Source organism: Lagenorhynchus albirostris, chromosome 13 (genome assembly GCF_949774975.1).
Source record: "Lagenorhynchus albirostris chromosome 13, mLagAlb1.1, whole genome shotgun sequence".
Classification (NCBI taxonomy): domain Eukaryota; kingdom Metazoa; phylum Chordata; class Mammalia; order Artiodactyla; family Delphinidae; genus Lagenorhynchus; species Lagenorhynchus albirostris.
Window position 1 is genome coordinate 34338902 of NC_083107.1, and position 25908 is coordinate 34364809.

The 25908-nt window shown below is 37.3% G+C and overlaps 1 protein-coding gene across 1 annotated transcript in view; it reads right to left on the reverse strand.

Moving 5' to 3' along the window:
* Positions 1 to 2108: 2108 nt before the first annotated feature.
* The window catches only part of ACTR2 (actin related protein 2), a 35525-nt gene continuing 11725 nt past the window's right edge, over positions 2109 to 25908 (reverse strand). The window contains exons 3-9 of the mRNA XM_060169159.1: positions 24464 to 24679; positions 20715 to 20787; positions 17467 to 17603; positions 15883 to 16032; positions 12099 to 12244; positions 7836 to 7968; positions 2109 to 4844 (exon numbers count right to left, since the gene is read on the reverse strand). Coding sequence (XP_060025142.1) covers positions 4674 to 4844; positions 7836 to 7968; positions 12099 to 12244; positions 15883 to 16032; positions 17467 to 17603; positions 20715 to 20787; positions 24464 to 24679 — 1026 coding nt within the window. The 3' untranslated portion in view covers positions 2109 to 4673. The remainder of the gene's footprint in view (positions 4845 to 7835; positions 7969 to 12098; positions 12245 to 15882; positions 16033 to 17466; positions 17604 to 20714; positions 20788 to 24463; positions 24680 to 25908) is intronic.

Below are 25908 nucleotides of genomic sequence, written 5' to 3' on the forward strand. Positions count from 1 at the left end.
CAGCAGGGGAGTGAGGGCTTTGGCGGGGATCAGAACCATCAGTGCAGTTGGAAAACAGGCAAATCCTCAGGCCCAAGAGTCAAATTTGGAGGTCCAGAGTGGGGCCCAGGAACTTGCGCTTTTAAACACTCCATGTGATTCTGACTTCAAAGACATTGAGAGGCAATGATCTGAGTATTTTAAAAATTATATAATTATACTCTAGCTACATAAATTTTCTGTAGGATACTTAACATATTAAATTCTACCTAAACTGCTAAGTAAAGCAAAACAAGCAAAATGGCTTCCCTAACTGATCAAGATCCTTTGAATTGTACCTAGTCAATAGTTTTAGGTTCCAAACCAACATTCCTTCTCAATAGTTCTTAAATTGAATGCCAAACACTTTCACATGTAGATAGATCTAAGAAAACATATACAAACACACACACACATTTGGAGGTACACTGAAGATTTCAAATTAAGGGGTCAAATGTATATTATCAACTTACTACTTTCAACATTTGAACCTCAGTTAAGGCCCAAATTTCTCTTTCTTTTAATTTTTTTTTTGTTGTTGTTGTTGTGGTACGCGGGCCTCTCAGTGTTGTGGCCTCTCCCGTTGCGGAGCACAGGCTCCGGACGCGCAGGCTCAGCGGCCATGGCTCACGGGCCCAGCCGCTCCACGGCATGTGGGATCTTCCCGGATCGGGGCACGAACCCGTGTCCCCTGCATCGGCAGGCGGACTCTCAACCACTGCGCCACCAGGGAAGCCCTATCTAGGTAACACATAGCCTTCACATTGTGTTATTATAAGTAGTCTAGGAATGATTTACAGAATACAGGAGGACGTGTGTAGATTACAGGTAAATACCATGCCATTTTATATAAAGGACTTGAGCATCCTTGGATTTTGTTATCCTGGGGGGGGGGGACACGTGGGTAGTGTCCTGGAACCAATTCCCTGCTAATACTAACTACTAAGAGCTGCCTTATTTACATCCCAACTTTATTTTTACTCTGTAGCTAAAGTAACTGCAATATGGCAGGGTTAAAGTCAGTAATTTGGCCTTTACAAAGCACTCAACACTTGCAAATATACTTTTCCAGGTCCTTCCCTCACCTCCTCCACTTACCTCTGATGTAGCATTTTCAAGCTTCTAAATAGTTCAAGAAATTTGAGCTGGAGGAAAAAAAGTGATCCTACAAATACCCCCAGGTACTGTGGGTAGTTGGCCAATTAGTCCAAGGTTAGACAGCATGTTAAATATTGAGCTAAAATCAATCCTTGAGTTTCTGGTTCACTTTCGTTGGATACCCTCTTCGATGGTTCTAAAATTAGTAGTTAATAACCACACTCAGTTGTACAGTGGTCAAGGTTTGTGGGTGAAAAAAAGAATGAAGAGCACTGAGACATTCATTCCCTCAACAATGACACCTAATACAGTGCCCCTCTGTAACATGGACATAGCAATCACACCATTCTTCTGGTGACCAGGAAGAGACTGGATAAAAGACACCAGAGGAGAACCTCAGGAAGTCCTGAGTGACTCTGGCCGTGAAGGGAGCAATGAGGTTGAAGCACACAAGTTCATGGAGCAAGAAAAACAAAAATCCTCACATCTGCTCCCCAGACCCCATCCTCAAAGGCTAGTATAAAAGTAAGAAAGGGCTGGGTCAGCTTAATACATTTTCATGTGTCTTTAGTTGCTTTGTTAAAAATAATATGCCTAGAAGTCTGCAGATGAGGTAAAATGTTGTTGAAAAGAGGCATGTTCCATATAGATCTCTCGAGCATTCCTAACACTGCCAAAGCCTCCTTAAATCTTCCGGGAGACAAAACAGTCTCCTAGAGGGAAAAAAGTCTAACAGAGCTGTAGCTGTGATTTGCTTTTATTCCTAGGGTTTTCCGCCCCCCCTTAGGTATTTAAAATCATATCAGAAATAAAGATCACACCAAAAATAAATTATTTTTTGTCATATAGTAGAATGTCACTGAACTGAACTTTGCCTAACAACCAGCATAAAGTTGTCGATACGTCTTGCATTAGCAAAAACGAAAATATGAATAAAAATAAGAAAATGAAACCAAAGAGAAATACTATTAAGAGGAAAGACAAAATTCAAATTTACTTTGAAAAATCTGATTTTATTTTCTGAATCAAAAAGAAGTGTATTCATGTTAAATTTAGAATGTTTAACTTTCCATTGATCTCTCAAAATACTTTCCAAATATTGTTGACAGTGCTCAGAACTGTGTAAAAGTTAACATCCAATACCACATTTTTTTTTCCAATAACACATTTTAAAGAAAAAAGTTTAAATGCAGGACCTATTTCTAAGAAACCCTTCTCAAAGGTCAAGGCATTGGCAATTCTAATTTTAAAAGAAAAGAATTTTAATTATTGGAAATTTACGTGACAAAGGTTTTCAAGAGCTATATATCAGATCTCTTTTAAAACCGAAAAAAATTTAATTTCTGAGGGACTCATACCTGACAACTCCAATTAAACATGATACTTCCCCACCCCACCCCCAAATTACTAAATGCGTTATTTCACCTTGGAATAGGAAAATTATAAAATGTAATTTAAAAACTATACTCTTTCTATATATTAATACATCATTTTAACTGTCATGTTTGCTAGCAGAATTATAAAATTAAAACCAAATTCTACATTCAAGGGACAAATGACAAATGCTTTCATTGCTTTATTTAAGAGTCTATCCCATTTTTTGTTGTCTTCTACCCCCATATTTTAAAATCATGACCAAAGGTCAGAAGTCAATCCATTTACCTGAAATGAACTAGTAGATACTGGTCCTACATCTGTGTCCTTTAACAACTCAGTATTCAAAAGGCTGGGGTGGGGGGGATTTATAAGAACATGACTTAGGAACACTTTAGAATTCCAAAGTGACTCTGATACCCACGTCCCTAAAATCTAACAAACGTTATTCATAGGCTATTCACGTGTACTGAAGCATGTCCAGCATGCAGGCGAACTTCTTTTACTTGTTCAAATTGAGGTAAAACAGACAAAAAATACACAATATTAACAGAAGCTGCATAATTAAAACTAACCTTCTTTTGCTGCTCATTTCATATAAACTGATTTTTAAGTTTCTTCACAAAAAAACAGATGCTATAGCCAATAATTTCTCCAATTTCAGTCACCCAAAAAAGTACGCTTCTTCTTTCAAAGTCGTTATTAGTAAAGAATGTTTTGAAATGAAGAAAAACATTTTTCTCCAGAATGTGCATTTTGTACTTAGAGTGATAAAATTTCTTATTACTTTATTTTTCAAATTTAGAAGGAATTCAAGTCTGGGTACTATTTGATATTTTTTCAGATACCAAGCAATACCAACAGGATTCATAAATATGGTTTTCCGACAGGTAAATCGGCTAACATTTACAAAATACCAACAATTCTTCTTTCAAGCTTAAGATGGCTGAGATTTAGTAGTTATGATTAGTTTTTCAGTACAAATATGCATTTAAATCTTGATTTTTTTTTGGCCAACATTTTAAATAGTCAAATTTTACTCCACTTCCAGGTTTTAAATGAAAACATAGCAACAAAAAAAAACTAGTGAAAATTACCCAACTGGCACAAGTCCCATATTTCAATGTTATTTTTAACCCAATAATTATAACCTACTGCCAGTAATTATTTATATGTATCTACTTGTTTTTATTAAATAAGCACTGGTTGGTTATATAAAAGAATTTTGCAAGAATGGTACTTGGCACTGGGTTACCTTAATGCTTCTGGTATTAACAGAAGCACTTAGAAAAATACCAGCTCTTAAGCACTTTTTGTCTGTAATTTGAATTTCCAAAAGCTTTTTTTCAATGTTACTTTTCCATTGGTAGATTCTAGGGAGTCTACTCCCAGCTGATCTGGTTGATTTTAAAAAACAAATAAAAAATCCCTAAGTCACATAATAATGGGACACTACACTTGCTTTTTACAGCATATGGAAATAGTTCCAGGCAGACCAAAAGTAGAAAACCTGCCAAATCAAAGTATTGTAAATAAAGTTCATCTTACGTACCCCAGAGCAGAAAAGCTCAAAAATCAAAAAATAAAATCAACCCCCCCCCTTTCCTCCAAGCAAAACCCCACCCCAAACGCTTTAGTTCTGAGCCAACCATTTCCCTAAAATGTTAATACCAGAAGCTTTAAGGTACTTAAAGCTGCAGCAGTAACACAGAAAGCGCCACACCACAGGGGAAACACTACAAAGGGTTCAGCAGCCGCCCACTCAGCCCTCACCACCCTACCCCAATAACACATAAAAGCTCCTGTGGAAGTTGTTTTTTCTTATGCTAATAAAGGCATACCACCTAGTGTGCTAAAGACTAAAAACTAGCAGCATTAGAACAGGAAAGTGAAAATAGGAAGGCTACAGGAATGATCTAAATGCCTACTTAGGAGAAACAGAGCAGCAGACAGGACCCCGGCCCTCTAGTGTTTGCAGGGAAGTGGTGGAATTAAGCAGTCAGATTTACTCACATCAACACAAATTTAACAAAACTTCTGCAAGACACCAGAATAAAACCTGACCTTTCCAGTCAAAGGGCACAGAGAGGCCTCATCCATGTCCTGGAGTTGAATGAGTTCAAAGATTGGCAATAAAGGAAAAAAGAAAGCATTAGGGGCGTGATGGGAACCAGCTTCGCAGTTTATCGAACAGTCACCCCAAGTTTCTCCAGCACACGAACACCCTTCTCTTGGTATTCCTGTCGGGTCATCCAGAAGTTGTCTTTGTCCTTCATGATGTCCGCTAGAACTGCGCCACCCAGGAATACCATGTGCTTTCTGCGGGGTGGGTCTTCAATGCGGATCTTGAATTTCTAAAGGAGAAAGAGATGATAAAACGTCACACGCGTGGTGCTTTCTGCTTTATGAAGATGACTTTTTCTTATATTCTCTTGTTGAATTCTCACAGAGGTCCTGTGACGTAAGTATCTCAGTTAGAGAGAGAAATTTTGTAATTTGCCCAAAACTCACAGCCAGGAGATCACACATCCATCCCAGTGTGCTTAGAACAGTCGCAATGTACACCTGTGGCCCCATCGTTAACTACACTCCTTGTCACTCTCAAAAGCAGCCTGATTTGAACAAAGAATTCCATGTTCGCCCTACCAAGAGTCCAAGTACCAGAGCCCTGTGATAGGTTTCCCACTAATGGGCAAATCACCTGGCCAGCTGTCAAATGAAGAGTTGGGATAAGCGGACTGCTATAGTTTCTTCAAGGTCTCACGCCCCTATGATTGTAGTCCCATGCAATAGAGTAAGTTTTAAGTTCTTTTCTTATAAGCAAAGCTCACTTTCTATTCTCTCAAATTCAAACGAAATGTTCTCAAAATAAACAAGGCCTAATACGGTCAAAATAAATTATGAGGATGTTGGAAAAAATGAACACAGTAACCAAAATTAAAGACAAGCAGGAGCCACTATTAACTGTCTAACAAAGACCTCCATCTGTAGGTCAGTCAACACCTGAAAGAGAAACCTCAAAATGAAACAGCAGTTTTATTTACAAAGTCACAAATCCCGCAAAAAGACTCAAAATAACTATGTCATTCTACATTGTCTTTACATCACATAAATGAACCGTAGGATCTGTCATAACACATGACATAGAAAAACATCTGTTTACTTATTAATTCTGAGGCTAACCTACTGTTCTAACTGTTCTAGTTACTTTTTTACTCTTTGGCAGGGGTCAGCAAACTTTTTCTGCAAGGGACCAGAGACTAAGCACTTGAGGCTCTGCAGGTCTCTCTGGCAACACCTAAAGGCAGCCAGAGACAATATGTGACAATAGGTAACATATTATGTGACAAAAGAATGGGTCTGGCTGTGTTCCAAAAAACTTTATAGAACAGCCAGGTTTGGTCCAGGGCTATGGTTTGGCAACGCCGCTCTCGGGGACACCTGGCTAGCCCCTGAGGACACCACTGCCCCTGCAGCTTTCTCAACTGGCTGCTATTTCTCTCTCTCTCACTACCTGCCTAACTCTGGAGGTTGGTAACAGTAATTCTTGTTCACTGTTCTCTCCCTCCTCCATGCAACTCCACAGCCACTCAGAAACTCACCCTATCTGACTACTCCATCCACCACCCCTCTTTGCCCAGGGCAGCTATAGATGCCCAGGTTATTCCTCCTCATACCCGCTCTGTGGCACGTGTGCGTGCTCTCTCCACCATGTCCTGACATCATCCTCAGTGATTCTGTCTTTCTCTCCCTCACTCGGCAGAACACCAACTCGGGTGATCAACTCTCTTGCTCTGCCCCTGCCTTCAAGCAACTGAACACGTGTCGGAGAAACTCAACATCTAGCTTTAAACGTTACCTCAGCTGAGCCCCTCAGTGCTGCTCGGCAATCCCGTGACACTTCTCTTCTCTTGCACTCTGCAAGACACCACTTCACACCTCCTCGTCTATCTTATAAACCTCTCCCAGCTCCTTCCTCCTCTCAGAGCCTCCTAACCTGTCTTGTGATTTCACCTTTCCTCCTCCCTTCCCTCAACAATCTATTCACCACCCAGACTTAATGATCCTTTAAACAAGTCAGATCCTACCATCTCTGTGCAAGATCCTCCTTCCTCAATAGGAGGAAAGCCAAACTCTTCCCCGTGGCTGAATAAGACTTACATCTTATCTCACGGGAGTACTTCTCTGATCACACTACACAAAGGAGCACACCGTCTCCCCCAATCACTGCCCGCTCTCTAGCCCCTAACCTGACTTCTCCATAGTGCTTGTTACTACTGGTATATTATTCACAGACTAAACGCGGGGATTTTTGGTTTTGTTCACCACTGTTTTGTTTCTCCCACCATCTAGACAAGTGTTTGGCACCTAGAAGGAGTTCAAGAAGCATTTGCTAAATAATCATCTGAGACTGATTTTAAATTATATCTATACTCAAAGTCAGACAAATGAGTGAAGTACTTAGACAACATGGCTCCTTTTGAGTCTTTTAATTTGTTTAATGTATGAGTCCACACACAACTTAATTTCAACAATTTGAGTCACAAATAAAAGATGTGACATAGTGTCTCTAATACATACAGCCCTCTGTAGGATGTAATCTCATTATATAAACTGATCAAAGTTGGTGAGATGAACCTCAGAGACTGATTTAGAATTAAACGACTCTTAACTGAGTGCATAGTATGTATAGTATACTTCACACAGTCCAGGGTTTGTAGAAAAAAAATCAATGCCAAATAACCACCAACTGTTACGTACTAGTTTAAAAATTTCTTCCTACTCTACACACCAACAACTACCAATTAAAGTCTGTTTCAAGAGCTATGATAGTTGACGGGGATGCAAAGGAACTGGAGACACGGTGTTGTTTACAATCTGATTGGGGAGATAAGACATATGCAAGAAACAGCCAGAAAATAACTCAGTCAGAAACATGAGACAGTCCAAGAGTAGCACTGAATGCTGACTACATATTAAAAAAACAAGTTAAAAAAAACAAACCCAAAGGGGTCTTTCTCTCCCCATAGTACAACAGGTTCTTCCCATATACTTACAGGCACCTCCGGCTCCAGGCTGTTTGTTACAGATGAACCAAAACATCTGGCCCTGGGCCCAGGTGCCTCGATACACTGAATACAGAGGTGCCCTGGCACTAGGACCGCTCTGAGACAAAGCTCATCTTGAACCATTTACTTCTTCCTACCTCTTCAAGGTTACACTAGACTGCATTAGGAATTTGTTTAGAAAGACTTCTTGCTCCCTCTGGTGGCTGTCAAGAGTCACAAACTATTTTACAGGGTTTTAAAAGTATGTTAACAGTTGGATTATTGATTGATACTTACAGAAAGTTTTTCCACATCTCCCTTCAACACTCGTTCTAAGTAAAGCTGTTTAAGCTCTCGTTCCAACCGTGATGGCAGCCCAGGGTACATAGTAGACCCTCCAGAAAGCACAATGTGCTTATAGAATTCAGATCTAGAAAAACACAATAGGTATTCATTAGGGGTTTCAGATTAGGAAAACAGTATCTCAGAGTTGCTTTTATTTACATCAGCCTCAGGTGGCTGCTGGGAGAATTAAATAAAATTCAACATGTAAACCACAAGGCTGAATGTTTGCTATTACTACTGTTAATAGATAATAAACCCTCTCTCTATATAAAATTATTAGCATTTTGATAACAATACTTCTAAAGCACATAACATTTTCTTGCAAATGTAATTGAGTCTTTTAGTAATGACCAGTTTACATTACAAACTTGCAGTATTTGGACTGTGCTATCACAGTGCTTCCACGGAGCCACTTAGATGTGGTTCTTTACTATAATTAACCATATTCTACCACGATTCCAGTTCTTGCTTTGCTCCTTTGCTTTGAGGCCGTCAGCTACTATTTTTGGTTAGATTGATGTGCTTGCTTCTTAGAGCAGTCCTCGCTTTCTTCCTTAAATATGCTGTTGGTCATGATACCAGATAATCAAATCTAAAATAACCGCATATGTAGTAAAAGTAATATCATCTGAAGTGAGGGTCTGAGGAACTCTTCTCCTAGTAAAACTCAAGAGCTAAGTCACATCCATTTTGGCCTCATTCAAACTCACTTCCAGGTTTTTACTTACTTTCAGGTTCTCAAAGGCTCAGGCTATTATAATTCTAGCTTCTAGAAGTTCTGTATTGTATTTAATTGCAGAAGTATGCACATGAGTGTGACATAAACTAAGTTGTTGAGGTATAGCTACATGTGGTAAGTGCCCATGAACATTTATTTTTTAAATTAATTTATTTTTATTTATTTATTTTTGGCTGCACTGGGTCTTCGTTGCTGTGCACGGGCTTTCTCTAGTTGTGGCGAGCAGGGGCTCCTCTTCGTTGCGGTGCACGGGCTCTTCTCTGGTTGCCGAGCACAGGCTCTAGGCACGCGGGTTTCAGTAGCTGTGACTCACAGGCTCTAGAGTGCAGGCTCAGTAGTTGTGGCGCACGGACTTAGTTGCTCCACAGCATGTGGGATCTTCCCGGACCAGAGCTCGAACCCGTGTCCCCTGCATTGGCAGGCGGATTCTTAACCACTGCGCCACCAGGGAAGCCCCCCATGAGCATTTACCTGTATGCTTTCAACACACAGGACATGCAAAACAAAATCTGAGTTGTGCTGCTTTCCAGTGCTAGCAACGTGGAGAGGGTACTGAACCTCACTCCATTGCTTTAGGAACACCAAAACTTTAATCACTACCAACAGGAATGCACTTTGAAATATAATTTTGCTGTTAGTGATCATTAAATCAAGGGACAAAAGCATCTACCCAATCCCTACCATAAGAATTGATCATAATTATGAAGTTTAGATGAGATTTTTGATCATCTTCCATTAGATTTATAGCTTTTTATAAGCCAACTGCTATTTTTATTAATTTCCATTACCAGACTGTTCCCCAGCCAGCCCACAAAAATTAGGGGGTTATTTCATTCAGGGTTAAATAAAGAAGTAGGCAAACACTTGCTTAATAAAATGCTTCTGAGTGAATTTCTCAATAACTTGAGTACAAAGGAGAGCTTTCTAAACTATGACTCAAACTCTAGATGCAATAAAAGATTATAAATCTTTTTATGTAACTAAATAAAAACAAAATTTTGTATGGCCAGAAACACCATAAGAGACAAATGAAAAATGACAAACTGTCTGCAATAGATATCACAGAGCTAATATAAAAAGAACTTTTTCAAAAACTGAGAGAAAACATTTTTTTTAATTCCATAGAACAGGCAAAAGCCATGAACAGATAATTCACCAGGATAAGATATAAAAATGGCCCTAGACATAGAAAAATATATTCAACTTCAATCTTAAGAGAAACGCAAATTAAAACTACATTAAGATATCATTTCTCACTCATTAGACTTGGCATAAAAGTAAAATGCTGAAAAACTGTGTGAACGAGCTGTTGGGGACACAGGTGCCCTCATATATGACTGGTGGGAAAAAGAAAGGGTACAACTTTCATAGAAGGGAACTGAGCAATAACAAAACCACACACATTTATCCTTCAACCCAACTATTCCCCCCAGACATGTTTTCAGAATATATATGCCCAACAATACAAAGATACAGTGTGCACAAGGTTATTAAATGCAGCATTATCACTGCATTATCACAGTGGAAAAAAGAATGCAACTGGAACAAAGAATAAGGACAACCCCTAGGAAGCATCAGATGTAGAGAACAAACGTGTGGACACCAAAGAGGGAAAGCGGGGGCGGGGCAGGGGATGAACTGGGAGACTGAGATTGACATACATACATAAAACGGATAATAAAAACCTGCCGTATAAAAAGAAGGCAGTTTTAGACATTAAAAAAAAAAAAGCTTGTTTCAAATACATTAAGTGAAAAAAGCAAAGTGCAAAGGATAATAAAAACCTGCCGTATAAAAAGAAGGCAGTTTTAGACATTAAAAAAAAAAGCTTGTTTCAAATACATTAAGTGAAAAAAGCAAAGTGCAAAGGAGTATTTACAGTATGCTACCTTTTGTGCAAGAAAATAAAAAAGAGGGAGGACGACTAGGGTGAAAGACAAGGGGTGGGGAGAGTAATACTTCTGAGTATACTTTTTTGTATAGTTTTCACTACCTATTCAGAAAACAAAATTAAAGATGAGCCAGGAATATCCTGTGCCACAAAACAGAATGAAGTAGAATGTGCTCAAAAAGAGATGAGGGCACATCAAAGGACACAGGAGCTTGCTTGAAGGGGTTCTCACAGGCGATATCAGGAACAATTTAGCACCAAAATGAAATAAGGCAGTAATAATTTATAATCCACCAAATAAAATCATGAGACCATACTGATAATCAACAAACAAAACAAGGGAGAAAGGAAAAGGACTTCTTTATGCTAGAATGCCAACTAATAAATACAGAATGACAGAATGAGAAAAAATCACCTTTTTGCAACCACCACAATAAAAATGGGTTTAGGCAAGAATCATCAACAGACGCCAAAAGGGGTGGGGGCCAGAGTTTGATGAGGAACAGGAGATTTACACAGTCTCAAAGTATTTTCCCACAAATTACTTAAAAGTCAGGAAAGGAAAAAAAAAGAAAACGTACACAGTGGAGAAAATAGGAAACTTCATTAAGAGTTTAACACTAATATCACCAATTCGGAGCAAACAGACATCACTCTGGATGTGATAACCTGAGAAGGACACATCACTTAAGTACTGTTCTAGCCAAAAATGCACAATCTAAATCTAATCATGAGAAAACATTCAAACCCAAATTGTTCTCTGCAGAGATATCAATGTCATAAAAGACTGAGGAACTATAATAGATAAAAGGTGACTAAGAGACATGACGACTAAATACAATGTGTGACCTTAGATTTGATCCTTTACTGGAGAAAAGAAAAACTGTATAAAGGACATTATTGGGACAGTGAACAAAACTGAAATACAGATGGTAGATAAAAGTATGTCAGTAATCAATCCCCAGAACTCAATAATGCACTGTGGCTGTAAGAGAATAGCCTCATTCCCAAGAAATACAAAGTGAATATTAAGCAGTAAAGAGGACTTATGCATACAACCTACTCAAATGGCTCAAGAAAGAAAAGAGAGAGAGCACACGAACATGCAGAATGTTAAAATCAGTAAAACTGAAAACTGGACAGTGTATAGGAGTTCTCTATTCTATTCTTGCAACTTTCAACATTTAAACTATTTCAAAATAAGATTAAAGAGGCACTTGAGACACAATGATATATGCTGTTCAACAACCAGTGTCATCCTATCAGAAAACTGAGTGAGACAACAGACAACTTGGTCATTCTAGCTATTTATATTCCATCTATTTCTTTTCTTTTTTTTTTGCGGTACGCGGGCCTCTCACTGTTGTGGCCTCTCCCGTTGCGGAGCAACAGGCTCCAGACACGCAGGCTCAGCGGCCATGGCTCACGGGCCCAGGTGCTCCGCGGCACGTGGGATCTTCCCAGACCGGGGCACGAACCCGTGTCTCCTGCATCGGCAGGCGGACTCTCAACCACTGCACCACCAGGGAAGTCCTATTCCATCTGTTTCTGATAAATAACTTTGAAACAACAATTTCTAATGTACCTGGTATCGATGTCAGCTGCCTGGATTGTGTTAAAAAGCAATTCAGCAACACCTACTCCCTCAACATTGATCAAGTGAGGCTGAAACAAAGCTTCTGGTGCTTCAAATCTCTCTCCCCCAACTTTGATAATGCGGCCATCTGGGAGCTAGAAACCAAGAACAATCAGGTATCAGCAAAAGATTTAAAAAATTCCTAGTGCTCTTTAGATGTTAGTACTTATAAACTTATAAACACCTGTTCTAGAACCAAAATCATTATCAGCAATATATTTCTCTGAAAATACATTTTTGAAAACAGATTAAAAAGATAAATTAAATACATCAAAATAATTGTTTTTATTATCATGCTATGTTCTGCTTTTAAAATGGTATGTCACGGCCCCAAATAGGAGGAATTTCTTGGAGGATTCGCCAACGCACGAGTGTGTGATGGTCCACTGGTGTGTGCAGGTGAGCACTACAGGTGGCGCTGATCGCCCATGGCAATTGGATTTTTGCTGGGGTCAGTGTTGCTTATTATTTTAACACATATGTGAGTTTATGGATATTTTTACCATGGAGCACAGACAAATTCAATTAAAAATTTTAAGTAATTTCTTTCACCAAATAATTACTCTGGGTAACTTTATTATTTTGTCATCAAAACACTTTATATCACGTGTGAAACTTCTGTCAAATCATTTAATCTAAAAAAATTGTATGATCAAGAAAACTTAAAGAATATTGACCTAGACTATTTATTGGGCAATTCTGTTGTATCCTACTTACTAGGTCCTATTAAATTTTAAATGATAATGAATAAATATAATTTTAAGAAAATGAGATTTAAACAACTGGTCAGATACCATTACAACATGACCTTGTGCAGAAAACTCTTAAGTTACATCATGTTTATATTTAATTAAATGAGAAATGTTAAACAAAAACTCCCTCACAATTCACTGAATTGACCTAAGTAACGAGCATGCTTGTATACGCTGGCATTGGACACATTTCTGTATGACATACCAGAATTAGTTTTACATTAACATTTCTAACAGTATATTTGTTTAAAATAACATAATTAAAATAATTATGTTTAGATTCCAAAACTGACTTTCCAATATGACAAAGCATGATGAAGCAAGTTCCTTAAGACATTTACCCCCGTTTGCTATGATGGTTTACAAGTATGTGCAATCACTCCAAAATTATCTTTTTATAAATCACATCAATAACTTTAAAAAAAATTTACCCCTAAAAAAAATAAACTTTAAAACCCAAACTTGAAATCACCCCAAGATACATGGAAAAACTTCACATGGCACACTACTGTTACCAAAACCTCTGTACCTGGCCCTTCCAGCCTCTGATGGTGTGGCTCTTCTCAAAGCTCTATTTGCAGGCCAGCCTGGGGCCACCTACCCTAGGAACTACCTCTTGGATCTGTTAAAACTGTATGCTTCCCATTTCTTTGCACCAAATCTTACCCTTTCCTTTAGTTGTCCACTCTTATCCCTCTTCATTTACTCATCAGTTCACTGTTTATTTGTTGCATGTATTTTTGTAACCTACCTCAAACTCTCTGAGAAAGGAGAATAAATAAATAAAATATGTCTTACACTTCTAGTTCCCTTATCCTCTGCCTCATGACACTTTCTTCCAAAGTCAGGTAGGTGACAAATTATAAATCTAGGGTAACTGCCAAGAAGGCTTCAGGAAAGACTCCCCAGAGCAAATCTGGAGATCATTAAGTTGCAAAGTATTGACTTATTGACTATTTGGATCAGTATCTTCTAAAATTAAACAATATAACTTATAAAAATTTATAATTATTTTTATTCTTTTTTTTTGATTTATTTAGTTTTGGCTGCGTTGGGTCTTCACTGCTGTGCGCGGGCTTTCTCTAGCTGCGGCGAGCGGGGGCTACTCTTTGTTGCAGTGTGTGGGCTTCTCATTGCGGTGGCTTCTCTTGTTGCAGAGCACGGGTTCTAGGCACACGGGCTTCAGTAGTTGTGGCACGAGCTCAGTAGTTGTGGCTCAACAGCTTAGCTGCTCCGCGGCACGTGGGATCTTCCCGGACCAGGGCTCGAACCCACGTCCCCTGCATTGGCAGGTGGATTCTTAACCGCTGTGCCACCAGGGAAGTCCCTATTCATTTATTTTTGTTTTTGTTTTCTTTTGGCTGTACCATGTGGCATACACGATCTTTAGTTCCCAGTCCAGGGATCAAACCCATGCCCCCTGCAGTGGAAGCGCAGTCTTTTTTTTTTTTTTCCAATTTTTTAAAAAATAATTTTTATTGGAGTACAGTTGATTTACAATGCTGTGCTAGCTTCAGGTGTACAGCAAAGTGAACCAGATATACATATACATATACCTACTCTTTTTTAGACTCTCTTACCATATAGGTCATTACAGAGTACTGAATAGAGTAGCCTATGCTATATAGTAAGTCCTTATTAGTTACCTATTTTATATATAGTAGTGTGTATATGTCAATCCCAATTTCCCAATTTATCCCTCCCCCACCTTATCCCCTGGTAACCTTTTTTCTTTTTTTTTAAAATATCTTTATTGGCGTATAATTGTTTTACAATGTTGTATTAGTTTCTGCTGTACAACGAAGTGAATCAGCTATATGTATACATATATCCCCATATCCCCTCCCTCTTGATCCTCCCTCCCACCCTCCCTATCCCACTCCTCTAGGTCATCACAAAGCATCGAGCTGATCTCCTTGTGCTATGCAGCAGCTTCCCACTAGCCATCCATATGGAAGCATGGAGTCTTAACTGCTAGACCACCAGGGAAGTCCCTATAATTATTTTTTAAATGACTATTATGTACATATTTGTGATAGGTTGAGCTTACATGAATCAAATGGTTTAAGAATACTTGCTTTTATTGCCTATCACTCAATTTCATTTTAATAACTACTAGATCCTAGCAGCACCAATGACATATTGGACCTTACAATTCTTAGTTGCAGGGGATGCCCTGTTCATTGTAGGATGTTTAACAGCCTTCCTGCAAAGCTGTAACAACCAAAAAATGTCTCCAGATGCATTGATCAAAGATGCAATGTGGAAGTACTTTATACCCAGATGAATGACAGACTTAAAGACAGCAATACATTAAAAATTCAGGGAGGATCAACTCCCCTAGTGTAAACTATAACTAGGTTCTAAGTCTCATCAGTTTCAATTTCAAGTTAACATTTGTTTTGAACATCTCATTAAGAAAATACTAAGTCAGGAAGACTGCCACCTACTGAATTATAAAAGCCATCCTATAGGATGACCACTTCCCAAAGTATCTCAGAACACCAGCCCCATGAAATGCTGAGGAATTACTGCAGTCATGTACAAATCAGCATATCAAGGCTCTGAGAAGTCCTTTAATAAAGTGAAATCAACTCTCTCCCAAACTTACCTGAAAATGTAGCCCCCATTTTAATTTTTGTGAAATACCTATTAACATCTCACAGAAATAACATTACGTGAAACCCATGCTGAAAAATGCTATTCCAGGTACTAGAGTCTCAAAATAATATCTCACATCTAACTGCATCCTAAAGTAAAAAGCAATACATGATTTTTGCCTTATTTCATGTTATACGGTATCCTAAAATAATTAAATCATAGAATCATAATGTAGAAAGACATTAAAGATCACACATATACATATTATAACAACCCAAACCAAATATACTGGATTCTAAGAAAACCTCCTTAAGCATACACCAATAGCCAAAGTTGTCCATTTTAAAACCACATATATATTATACACTGGAAATACTTACTGTGTAAGATTCAACTAATACTGTAGTTTCTAAGGCCAGTTTCTGCTCTTGCTCAATATTATACCCCACATAACACAATTTTTCTTTAATCATGCGAACTGTTTCAAAATCAGCAGAATGGTTGAAGGCGTAGCCCCGCAACAGAAGCAGCTGGTACAAAAAAATAGCAGTAAATCCACAAGTAATCTGAATGAGTTCAACTCTGCAAAAGCGATTAATGCTCTCTAAATATGTCACATCAATACCAAATGCAATGGGCAGTGAAGCCTTAGCTCTTACTGAGTATTTCAGAAATGGGAATATTACTTGCCATAATAGGATTTATATTTCAGTTTCACAGAGAGACAGAATTAACAGTTCATGAATAATAAATGGCCAAAATGAGCAAAATATCTATTAATAAATAATATTTTACACTGGACTCCTGTAATTCTGCAATTTGCTCAATCAATACCATATTCATGAAATACCCCAGGTCTTAACGAAGTTTTATCCCTAACTTCTATTATGTCTGACACATATTAGATGGGCAATAGCATTTGTTAAAAAAAAAAAACCCCACATAATATGCATCATAAACAACATTTTCATATAAAAACTTAAGAAAACAAATCCCCTTATCTTTGGGCTTATGTTCAAAAGAAATCCCTTGGGCACTCCTTTGGTAGTCACCTTCGAGTAGAATTTTGGCTTAGAATAAGAGTATTATAATTCTCATTAACAATCTTATTATTACTTTAAATGAGATTAAAGGAACCCAATGTCAAGGTGAAGACTTAATGCAACCTAATTTATTGCACAGATTTCATCCTAGAACAGTCTCTTCACAGCAGCACCAATGACATATCGGACCTTACAATTCTTAGTTGCAGGGGATGCCCTGTTAATTGTAGGATGTTTAGCAGCCTTTCTGCAAAGCTGTAACAACCAAAAAATGTCTCCAGACACTGCAAAATGTCCCTGGGGGGTAGCATCATCCCTGACTGAGAGCCACTGACTGACCTGGAGGGAATACACTAACTACAGAATTCTGGTACAGACAACATTCTAAACCTTTTTTTTCCACATTACAAAAAACCCACATGCCTCCAAATAGTGGCCTTATATACTTTATCCAGCAATGTTTTAAAGAAAATTATAACTAATTATATTCACAAGTACACTTTATCATCCACCTGTTCAAAGGAAGGTCTTATGGCAGAAAGGTTGCCTAGGTTGTTCAAGGAAGTTTTAGAGTCTTCCCCCATCTTTGAAATACCTCTCTACCCATTCCTTGGGAATAGTAAATATAATTATGTAATGATGAACTCTCATTAGTATATATATACTAATATATATACTATATATTATATTATATATAATATATAATATATAAATTATATTATATATAATATATAATATATATTATATACAAGAGATCACGTGTGTGAATCTCATATGGATTTTATATGAATAATGAACTGGGCCACTTCTCTGGTGGTGCAGATTAGCTAGAATCCTGAGATGATACACTCAATTTTGTGTTAAGTTGGTACACACAAAACTACAAAATCTAATTCTATGATTTTTTTTTTTTTTGCTTACCTTGATAAGATATCTGGTAATATCCCTCCCAGCAATATCCAGTCTCCTGGTAAGGTGAGGGAGAGAAAAGCCTTCATACACTGGGCAAATGTGAGTCACACCATCTCCAGAGTCCACCACTACTCCAGTTAATAAACCTGTGGAAGAACCATGAGGTTGTAAATAAAAAGCCAAATCAGAAAAATCAAAGCCAGCAAATTTCAAATATTGGTAAAGAAACCAAACTAGAAACGTCACCAACCAGAATGGTCTAAAAGCCAGCATTTCTTTATTATTTGCTTATTTTGCAGCTTATTTCGAATACACAGACACTAAAGTCAGTGTTCTCTCACATGCCTCCTGTGAGACTTTTAGTCTAATCATGGGCTACCCCAGGAGATAGCCCTAGGACTATTTTTCAGACCTAGGACGGAAAAATACAACATGGTCTTTATTTTTGCTTCCAACTTAATCTGGATCCCTGAATTCCCTTAAAGTAAAATTTTCTAGAGCATCATGGATAACTTTTACGAAAACCATTGTGAAAGGTAAATATTACACAAGTTGATAGTGAACCTGTTGAAATAATCTAGTTCTTTATTATTATTTTTGTCATATGACAAAACTGTGTTTGGAAAATTTGTTGATACTAGATAGCTAGAAATCTGAGAACAATTCATCTTGACTAGCCGAAGGATCATTTCAATTATTCACCAGAAACCAAAAAGACAATGTCAGTTAAACCTCTTAAAAAACAGCAAGGAAGCTGCCTTGTTTCTCATATGTGCTGTTTAAAACTATAAATAGCTGCAAATTACTGTTTCACCTTTTGTGTCAGGGTTAATTCAGGAAAGACAAAACTTTTTCTGACTCATGTTTTCTAGTAGTTTTTAATAGTCTAATAATATTTTTAACAACAAAAAAAATTTTAACCAGAATATGCATTATCTACAATTTGCTCAAGCATTCTTTTATCATTGTCCCATCCCCGAGTAGGCACTCTCCCTTTCTCATTATGCACTAAGTAACTGATTTATCTTGGAATACGTTTATTCAAACCACCTCCTACTAAAGTTGATATAATCTGTTTTTCCTTGACTGATTTTTTAAGTTTCATAAAAATCATACACTGCCTCTTAAGGTTGCATTCTTTTAAACAAGAGACTTTCTATTGTAAAAAAGAAGAATCCACAATATCATTAATTCAAAAATACTCCCAGTAATATCAACTAAAGCAGCAATTTACATATTTTATTTTCCAAATAGACCTTCCCATCCAACCTCACCTTATTTTCTACACTCCCACTAGGTTACATACTGGCCTCTCCCTTATGTATTTGACCGGATTCCAGTGCCACACCCTGCTGTCACTGGATTATTCATTCTTTCCACCTCATTCCTAAGGATTCTTTAAAGCTCGATCTAGTTCTTACCTTTCCATTTATACCTTCCCTGACCACTTTAACTTCCAGCCCAGACTCCATGATTTGTTATTCCCCTCAATCCTGTCTGCAAAATGCAGTCAAACATACTTTCCTGAATCACTGTGTTACCTCTCTCTTATTCAAAAACCTTCCCTGGCTCCGAATGCTGCTTCTTACTTTTTTTGGTTTAACTGGTTAGCACTAGCCACCTTGTTTACCACGGCTTAGAGTTCTTTTGATTAGTATTACTGGACTATCATTTCTCAAAATTAAGAATTCAACAGTTAAACAAAAATAGCTAAGTATCAGGAATTAAAAGAGGGTATCTTCTCCTTGGACAGAAATAAATTTATGAATACTACTAGAAAAATCTGTTAAGGTAAATTTCATTCAATTAAAACAAAATATCATTTCAGCAGAAACGTCCCATCCCCACCCCCTAAATGCAACTATTATTACCAATTTCAAAGCTTAGATTCAAAATTTTTAATATCTATTTTTCCAAAGTATTTTCTAAAATAATTTCTGAAATTTACTTTAAAAAAAAATGAAACAAAATTACCTAGGTGCACACAAGCACTAATCACTCACAGCTGGGCTGTAACTGCCTTAAGGACAAGGAGACCACACGTAGCTTACGGAGTAGCTTACTCTACTCACTGCCATATCCTATGCACTAAACAGAAATCGAGGCACATGCTACACTTGGTGAATGAATAAAGCCTCTTTAAAAATTTAATTCTCCCCAAGTACTTTCTTAGTATCTATATGTAGTAGTAAAGACAGTTTAAAAACCCAGTATGTATTTTGAAAAGTGATTTTTACTTATGCACGTGTAGAATCAGATGGATCACCACAATATTAGTTTGTTTCCCAAGTACAACTGACCCCTGAACAACAGGGGGGTTAACCTGCATATAACTTATAATTGGCCCTCTGCATCCATGGTTCCTCTACATCCCCAGATTCAAACAACCACGGACCATGTACTGTAGTATTTACTATTAAAAAATATTCATGTATAAGTGGACTCATGCAGTTCAAACCAGCATTGTTCAAGGGTCAACTGTATTGTCATACACTGCTTAAGTACTAAGGCTTGAGACTTAATTGTCACCTCCTTCAGAAATCTTCTCTGACATGCTGAATCAATTTCTGTATCTTTTCCCCATTAGATTCTAAGTCCTTGAGGCATCTTTACATTTTAAGTGCCTAACAAACTCTGTAGCACATATCTGATGGCCCCTTAAGTTCTCAATAAGACCATCAGAATATAAAGAGTTCTCCCTACATGGCTACTATTTTATTCCCAATGGACAGCAAGGCAGTTACTAACGGCAGTACCAAGAAAACACAGTAGCTCCCCTCCATTAAATCCACCTCAAAAGTTAGGAAGGCATTCTCAAATGTCTGCCTTTCCTTTTGTATTTAATCTATTATGTATTTGACAAACATGATTTATACTAACATTTTGGCTCTATTTTTTTTTAAACTGCCAATTCTGAGGACAAATTCCATTTTCATTCTCCACTTTATAAAACATTTTTTACTTTAAATAGCCTAGAAGAGGGAACCTTCTACTTTTAAAAAAATTGAGAAGTTTCTTTTTCCTAAGTCTTTCATTGTTTAGTAAAGAAAATAAAAATGTGTATATTTTATTTGACAAATTTTAGAAATTGTGGAAATATCTGAATAAATATTTTAAAAATTTGAATAAATATAAATACATACATATTGTGCTCTTCTGTGACTTACAACTTACCGAAAAATCAAACTCCTCTGACATCAAACATATTTAATGAATATTTGCTGAACTGATTATACTAAAAGTTAAGCTTCACCTACCTTGAGCATACAAAGTCAAAACTGCCTGGATGGCTACATACACTCCAGAAAACTGGTAAGTTTCAAACATTACCTGAAAATGGAAAAGGAAAGGGAAAATATTAGTATTTAGAAATTACATAATAAGTATGTATAAGGTTTCTTGATGGTCAGAGTGGATTAGCTATCCAAAATAGAATCAAAGAACCCAAAAGAATCCTCCATTCTCTTTAGCTCTTTTTGCCTCTACTGAAGTCCTGCTGTCACAGAGCTCCAATTTTGGGGACAGATTTTTGAATACACACTAAGTCCCCAAGCATTTCGTAAGTGCTACAAAGCAAAGATTTCTGAGTGTTTTAGTTAATGGCTAATTAGAGTGAAAGAAAGCATTCTGCTTTTGAACAAGCCTTTCTTCTCAACTGATGTCCCTTAAAGGAAATATCTTTTAATTTAAAGACAAACTATAGAAACTGCTTAACTGCTTACCTTCGCATCCCTCTCCCTCAACCTGGGCCAAGAAAGACTGTGTCTCTACCTCCAGCAGTTAAAAAAAAAAAAAAAAAGGTAATAAAACAGTAGGGCAGGAAAACAAAAATAAACACAGCAACTCCTGAATGCTGGCAGATCCTGAATGCTCAGCAGCTGAGCCTGCCCTCCCCACTGGAGCCAAGGCTGCATTCCACTCTCTGCCAAGGTACACTGCAGGGAGGAGTTCCCTCATGCCCTCTCTGCTCCCAACCATGCTCATTCTCTGTAGTGTAGGTTGGCTGGGAACATCCTATAGGATTTTCTCTGTCATCTACACTGAGCATTCCTTGATTGGCAGTGCTGACTACCGCTATGAATATCTCATATTTAGAAATTTTACAACTGACCACAATAAGAATTATACAGAATTTAAATTTTACAACTCTGGGGAATTCCCTGCAGTCCAGCAGTTAGGACTCCGTGCTTCCACTGCAGGGAGCACAGGTTCGATCCCTGGTCAGGGAACTAAGATCCCGCATACAGCGTGGTGCAGCCAAAAACAAAACCAAAACCAACAAAACTGAATCACTGTGCTGTACACCTGAAACTAACACAACATTGTAAATTAACTACACTTCAATAAAATTCAATTAAAAAAATTTAAAAATTCTAAAATACATACATACATAAATAAATTTTACATCTCTGAAACACATACTCATCAATTAAGCAACTAGATATTCTAAGTAGTATTCTACTCCATCATCCTTTATTCCCCCACCACAGGGATGAAAATGGAAGAATAATGCTATACAGTTGACCCTTGAAAACACAGGTTTGAACCGCGCAGGTCCACTTAATTGCAGGTTTTTTTCATTAAATAAATACTATACCACTACATGATCCGAGATTGGCTGAATCCAGTGATGCAGAACTGGAATAAAGAGGGCCAAATGTAAAGTTATACACAAATGTCTGACCGAGGGGGGTGGCACCCCTAACCCTGCATTGTTCAAGGGTCAACTGTATTTGCATTTATCAACTTGACAGTCTGATAGAATTTGTTTTTACTTATAAGATCATTAAAAAGTATCTGTAGTTCTAATACAACTTTCTGGATGAGATTGAAGTAGGGCATTATCAATCATAGCCAAATTTGCACTCATGAGTAAAAAAGAGCATTAAACTAAAGATGAGACCTTAGAGTGCAGTAAGACTAATTCTTGTCATTTTTGCAGATTAAAAAAATATGTGTCCTAGTCAAATAGCTAGTTAGTGGATGACACTATACCTGTCATCTCCCTAACTTTTCATTTGAAAGAAAACTTGGTTTTCATTCTGGTATTGTGTTACTTTCCAAAAGGTTTCCTTGTGTAGTAACCTTTTGATTTAATGCAAAAATATCTCTTCATTCTGATTTTGTAATGAGCTGCTAAAAATAAATAGCAATTACAAATGACTACTTATCCATCACAAAGTATTAGTGATTGTAAACCATTCAGAAAGTGTAAAATGGGGCTTCCCTGGTGGCGCAGTGGTTGAGAGTCAGCCTGCCGATGCAGGGGACGCGGGTTCGTGCCCCGGTCCGGGAGGATCCCACATGCCGCAGAGAAATTACATAGAAATTACATCCCATGAGCCATGGCCACTGGGCCTGTGTGTCTGGAGCCTGTGCTCCGCAGCTGGAGAGGCCACAACAGTGAGAGGCCCGTGCAAGAAACAAAAACAAAAAAAAACTCAGAAAGTGTAAAATGCAATTAAAATATGAGCTAATACAATAAAGCCCATCTTTCATAGTTTTAGGGGTGGCTAGGGGAAAAAAGTAATAAAATACGAAACATAAGAAATGATATGGATTCTGTAGCTAAAACCATGATCTCAAAATTTTAAAACACTTAATATAAAAATTCTAAATCTCTTCCAAAATTTCCATAAACATCTAAAGATAGCCACTGAGTAAAACAAGATATTTACATTAAGTAGTATCTGGAAAGCTACTAAAATACAAAGCAATTAAAGGTTTCTATCTCATATATAACAAAATGAAAGACAACCTTGAAAAGTTACCTATCTAAACTATTAAGAATGTAGACTTTCTGCTCTCTGTAACTGCCTACCTCATTAGCCATTTCAACCTCGTTTCCCAGCTCTCCTCTATCTCCCTGGCCCTTCGCTTTCTCACCTCTGTCTACTATCACTTCTTTGGTGAACCATATTATCTATATCCTCATGACTCTCCCAAGTTTTTATCCCCAGTCCCAGACTTTTCTCCTGAACTTGATCTTAATAACCGTCTACTAGACATTTTTGCTTGGATGTCTAATGAAGACCTAACATGTCCAAAACTGGACTGCTGATCCATTTCCCTCCCAAATCCTCTTCTACTATCTCAGTCTTTCCCCATCCTCCAGTTACTCAAGCGAAATCTTTGCCGTTATCCCTCTATTACCCACATCTAAGAAATCAGAATATATTTTGGCCCTACCTTCAAAACAGAGCCACAATCTGGCCACTTCTCATTACCTTCTCTGCTACTACCCCTAATCCTAACCATTATTATCTTGTGCTTAGGTAACTGAAAAAGTCTCCAAACTGGTCTCTCTTGTACCCTTGCCTCCTTATGTTCTATCTACATTCAACACAGCAGCCACAGGAACCTAAATCTGAGCATGTCCCTTCCTTGTACATTTCACTTGGAGTTTAAATCTAATTCCCTATTAGAGCCTACAGGGCCCTAGATTGCCCCATTACTTCTCCCACCTCGTCTCCTGTTGCTCTCCCACACTGGCTTCCTTGCTGACTCTCTAATATGCCAGGCTTGCTCCCATTTCAAGACCTTTACACTGGCTACTCCCTTTGCCTGGAATGCTCTTCCCAAATATATTCTGGCTAACTCCCTTTGTTTAAATATCACCTTCTCACAGACACATACTACCACATTCTATGAAAAACGCAGCCTCCCTACATTCCCCATCCCCCTTAACCTACTCTTTTTTCTTCCCTTTAGCATCTATTATCTTCTAACAAACCATTCAATTAACTCACTTTTTGCTCTTTTGGTCTGTTTTCCCCTGCTAGAGGATCAACTCCATGGCAGCAGGACTTCGCTTTGTTTACTGGTATATTCTACTTATAAGTAATGACTAACATAGTTAGGTGCTCAATAAATAGGATCTGGGAGAAAATAACAATTATTCTTATTCCCTTTATTGTTAAGGACAATGGTAAGATAAAAGAAAAAACATGTGCTTTAACATCACATCACAGAAACACATATGTGCGCAACCCATCTAAAAACTTACCTCTACAATCTTCTCTCTGTTTTTGGTTGGGTTCATAGGAGGTTCTGTGAGCAAGATTTTACAATTCCTGGTATCTATGTTAAGTTTCTCTGGTCCAAATGTATAGTCCCACAGGTGTTTCATGTCATCCCAATTTCGTACTATGCCATTTTCCATCGGGTAATTAACTTCTAACATTGAGCGTAATTCACTTGCCTCATCACCAACCATAAGATCCTAGAAAATTATAATATCAAAGCTTTAGACCAAATTTTTGTATAAAATACCTTCAGAAAATTATCCTCCCATAGTATTTTGGAAAACTTGGGAATAATTAATTTTAATCTTTCTGGCACTTTCAGACAAAGTTCTTCATTCCACAAGTTAAAAAGGTCTTTTCTTTCATGAACAATGCCTTGCAAATCTTAATCATGAATAATAAATTTTTATGTACAGCGTGGTTTAAATCAATAAATTGACCTTACCTTTAATACATATGTTTCCAAAAGAAGAGCATTAGCACAAATAAACCCCACATTTTCATATTTTGGAGGGTTTTGTATGAGGTTTCATCTGTTTCTTTTGCTCAAATGTTCAAAAAATAAGGCCTGTGATATGTGAGATAGCACATCAGGGAAAAAAAAAACTTGTAGAAAAATGCTCAATGCATGCAGCACATTTCTTTGTACTAAATATCAAAATGATAAGTGTAACTACTATAAAGCATAATGAGAAGCAAAAAATAAAAGGATGTTTTATTACACTGTAAGAATGGACATATGTACCACATAACTTGTAAATTTCACAAACTTCTACCTATATATGCCTCAATTAGAATTGAAATTAAGTTTCAATATATGCCTCACCAAGATGAATGATAATTTGTAGAGATACAAAAAATTAAGACAAAGAGAAGCAATTCTTCTTTAAAATTATCTCATGAGCGACATCTTCAATCTTAAAGTATAATACTGGAAAACTATGCTATTACACACGAAGCAGAATACTCACAAGTCTTGTCTCCAATGACAGCATACTTAAGATGACCCACATTTCAAAAGTCAAATTTTGTGTGTATAATAAGGCTAATGATGTCCCAGAATTTAAATTTATTTTAGAAATCAGCTAGTCAAAATGCTAAATAATCTTGATTTCTACATATACTGATGAATTCAATTAAAATAAAAAAACCCTAGTATCAGAAATAGCTACTATTTGCTTTAAGACCTTAGGATATTTTAAAACAGAAGTTTAAATACATGTATGACTTTAAAACTTTTAAAAATAACTATTAAAAAAAAGAGAGAAGAGATAAACAAGGGTGAAGACTCTAAAAACAACACCAATAAAAAAAACCAAACAGATTTCCAGAAAATCCACTGAAAGCAACAACAAAAAGGAAAAACAAAGTTAAAGCACATGCTAGAAATGTTCACTAAAACTTTTCTGTTGCAACTAATTTTGTA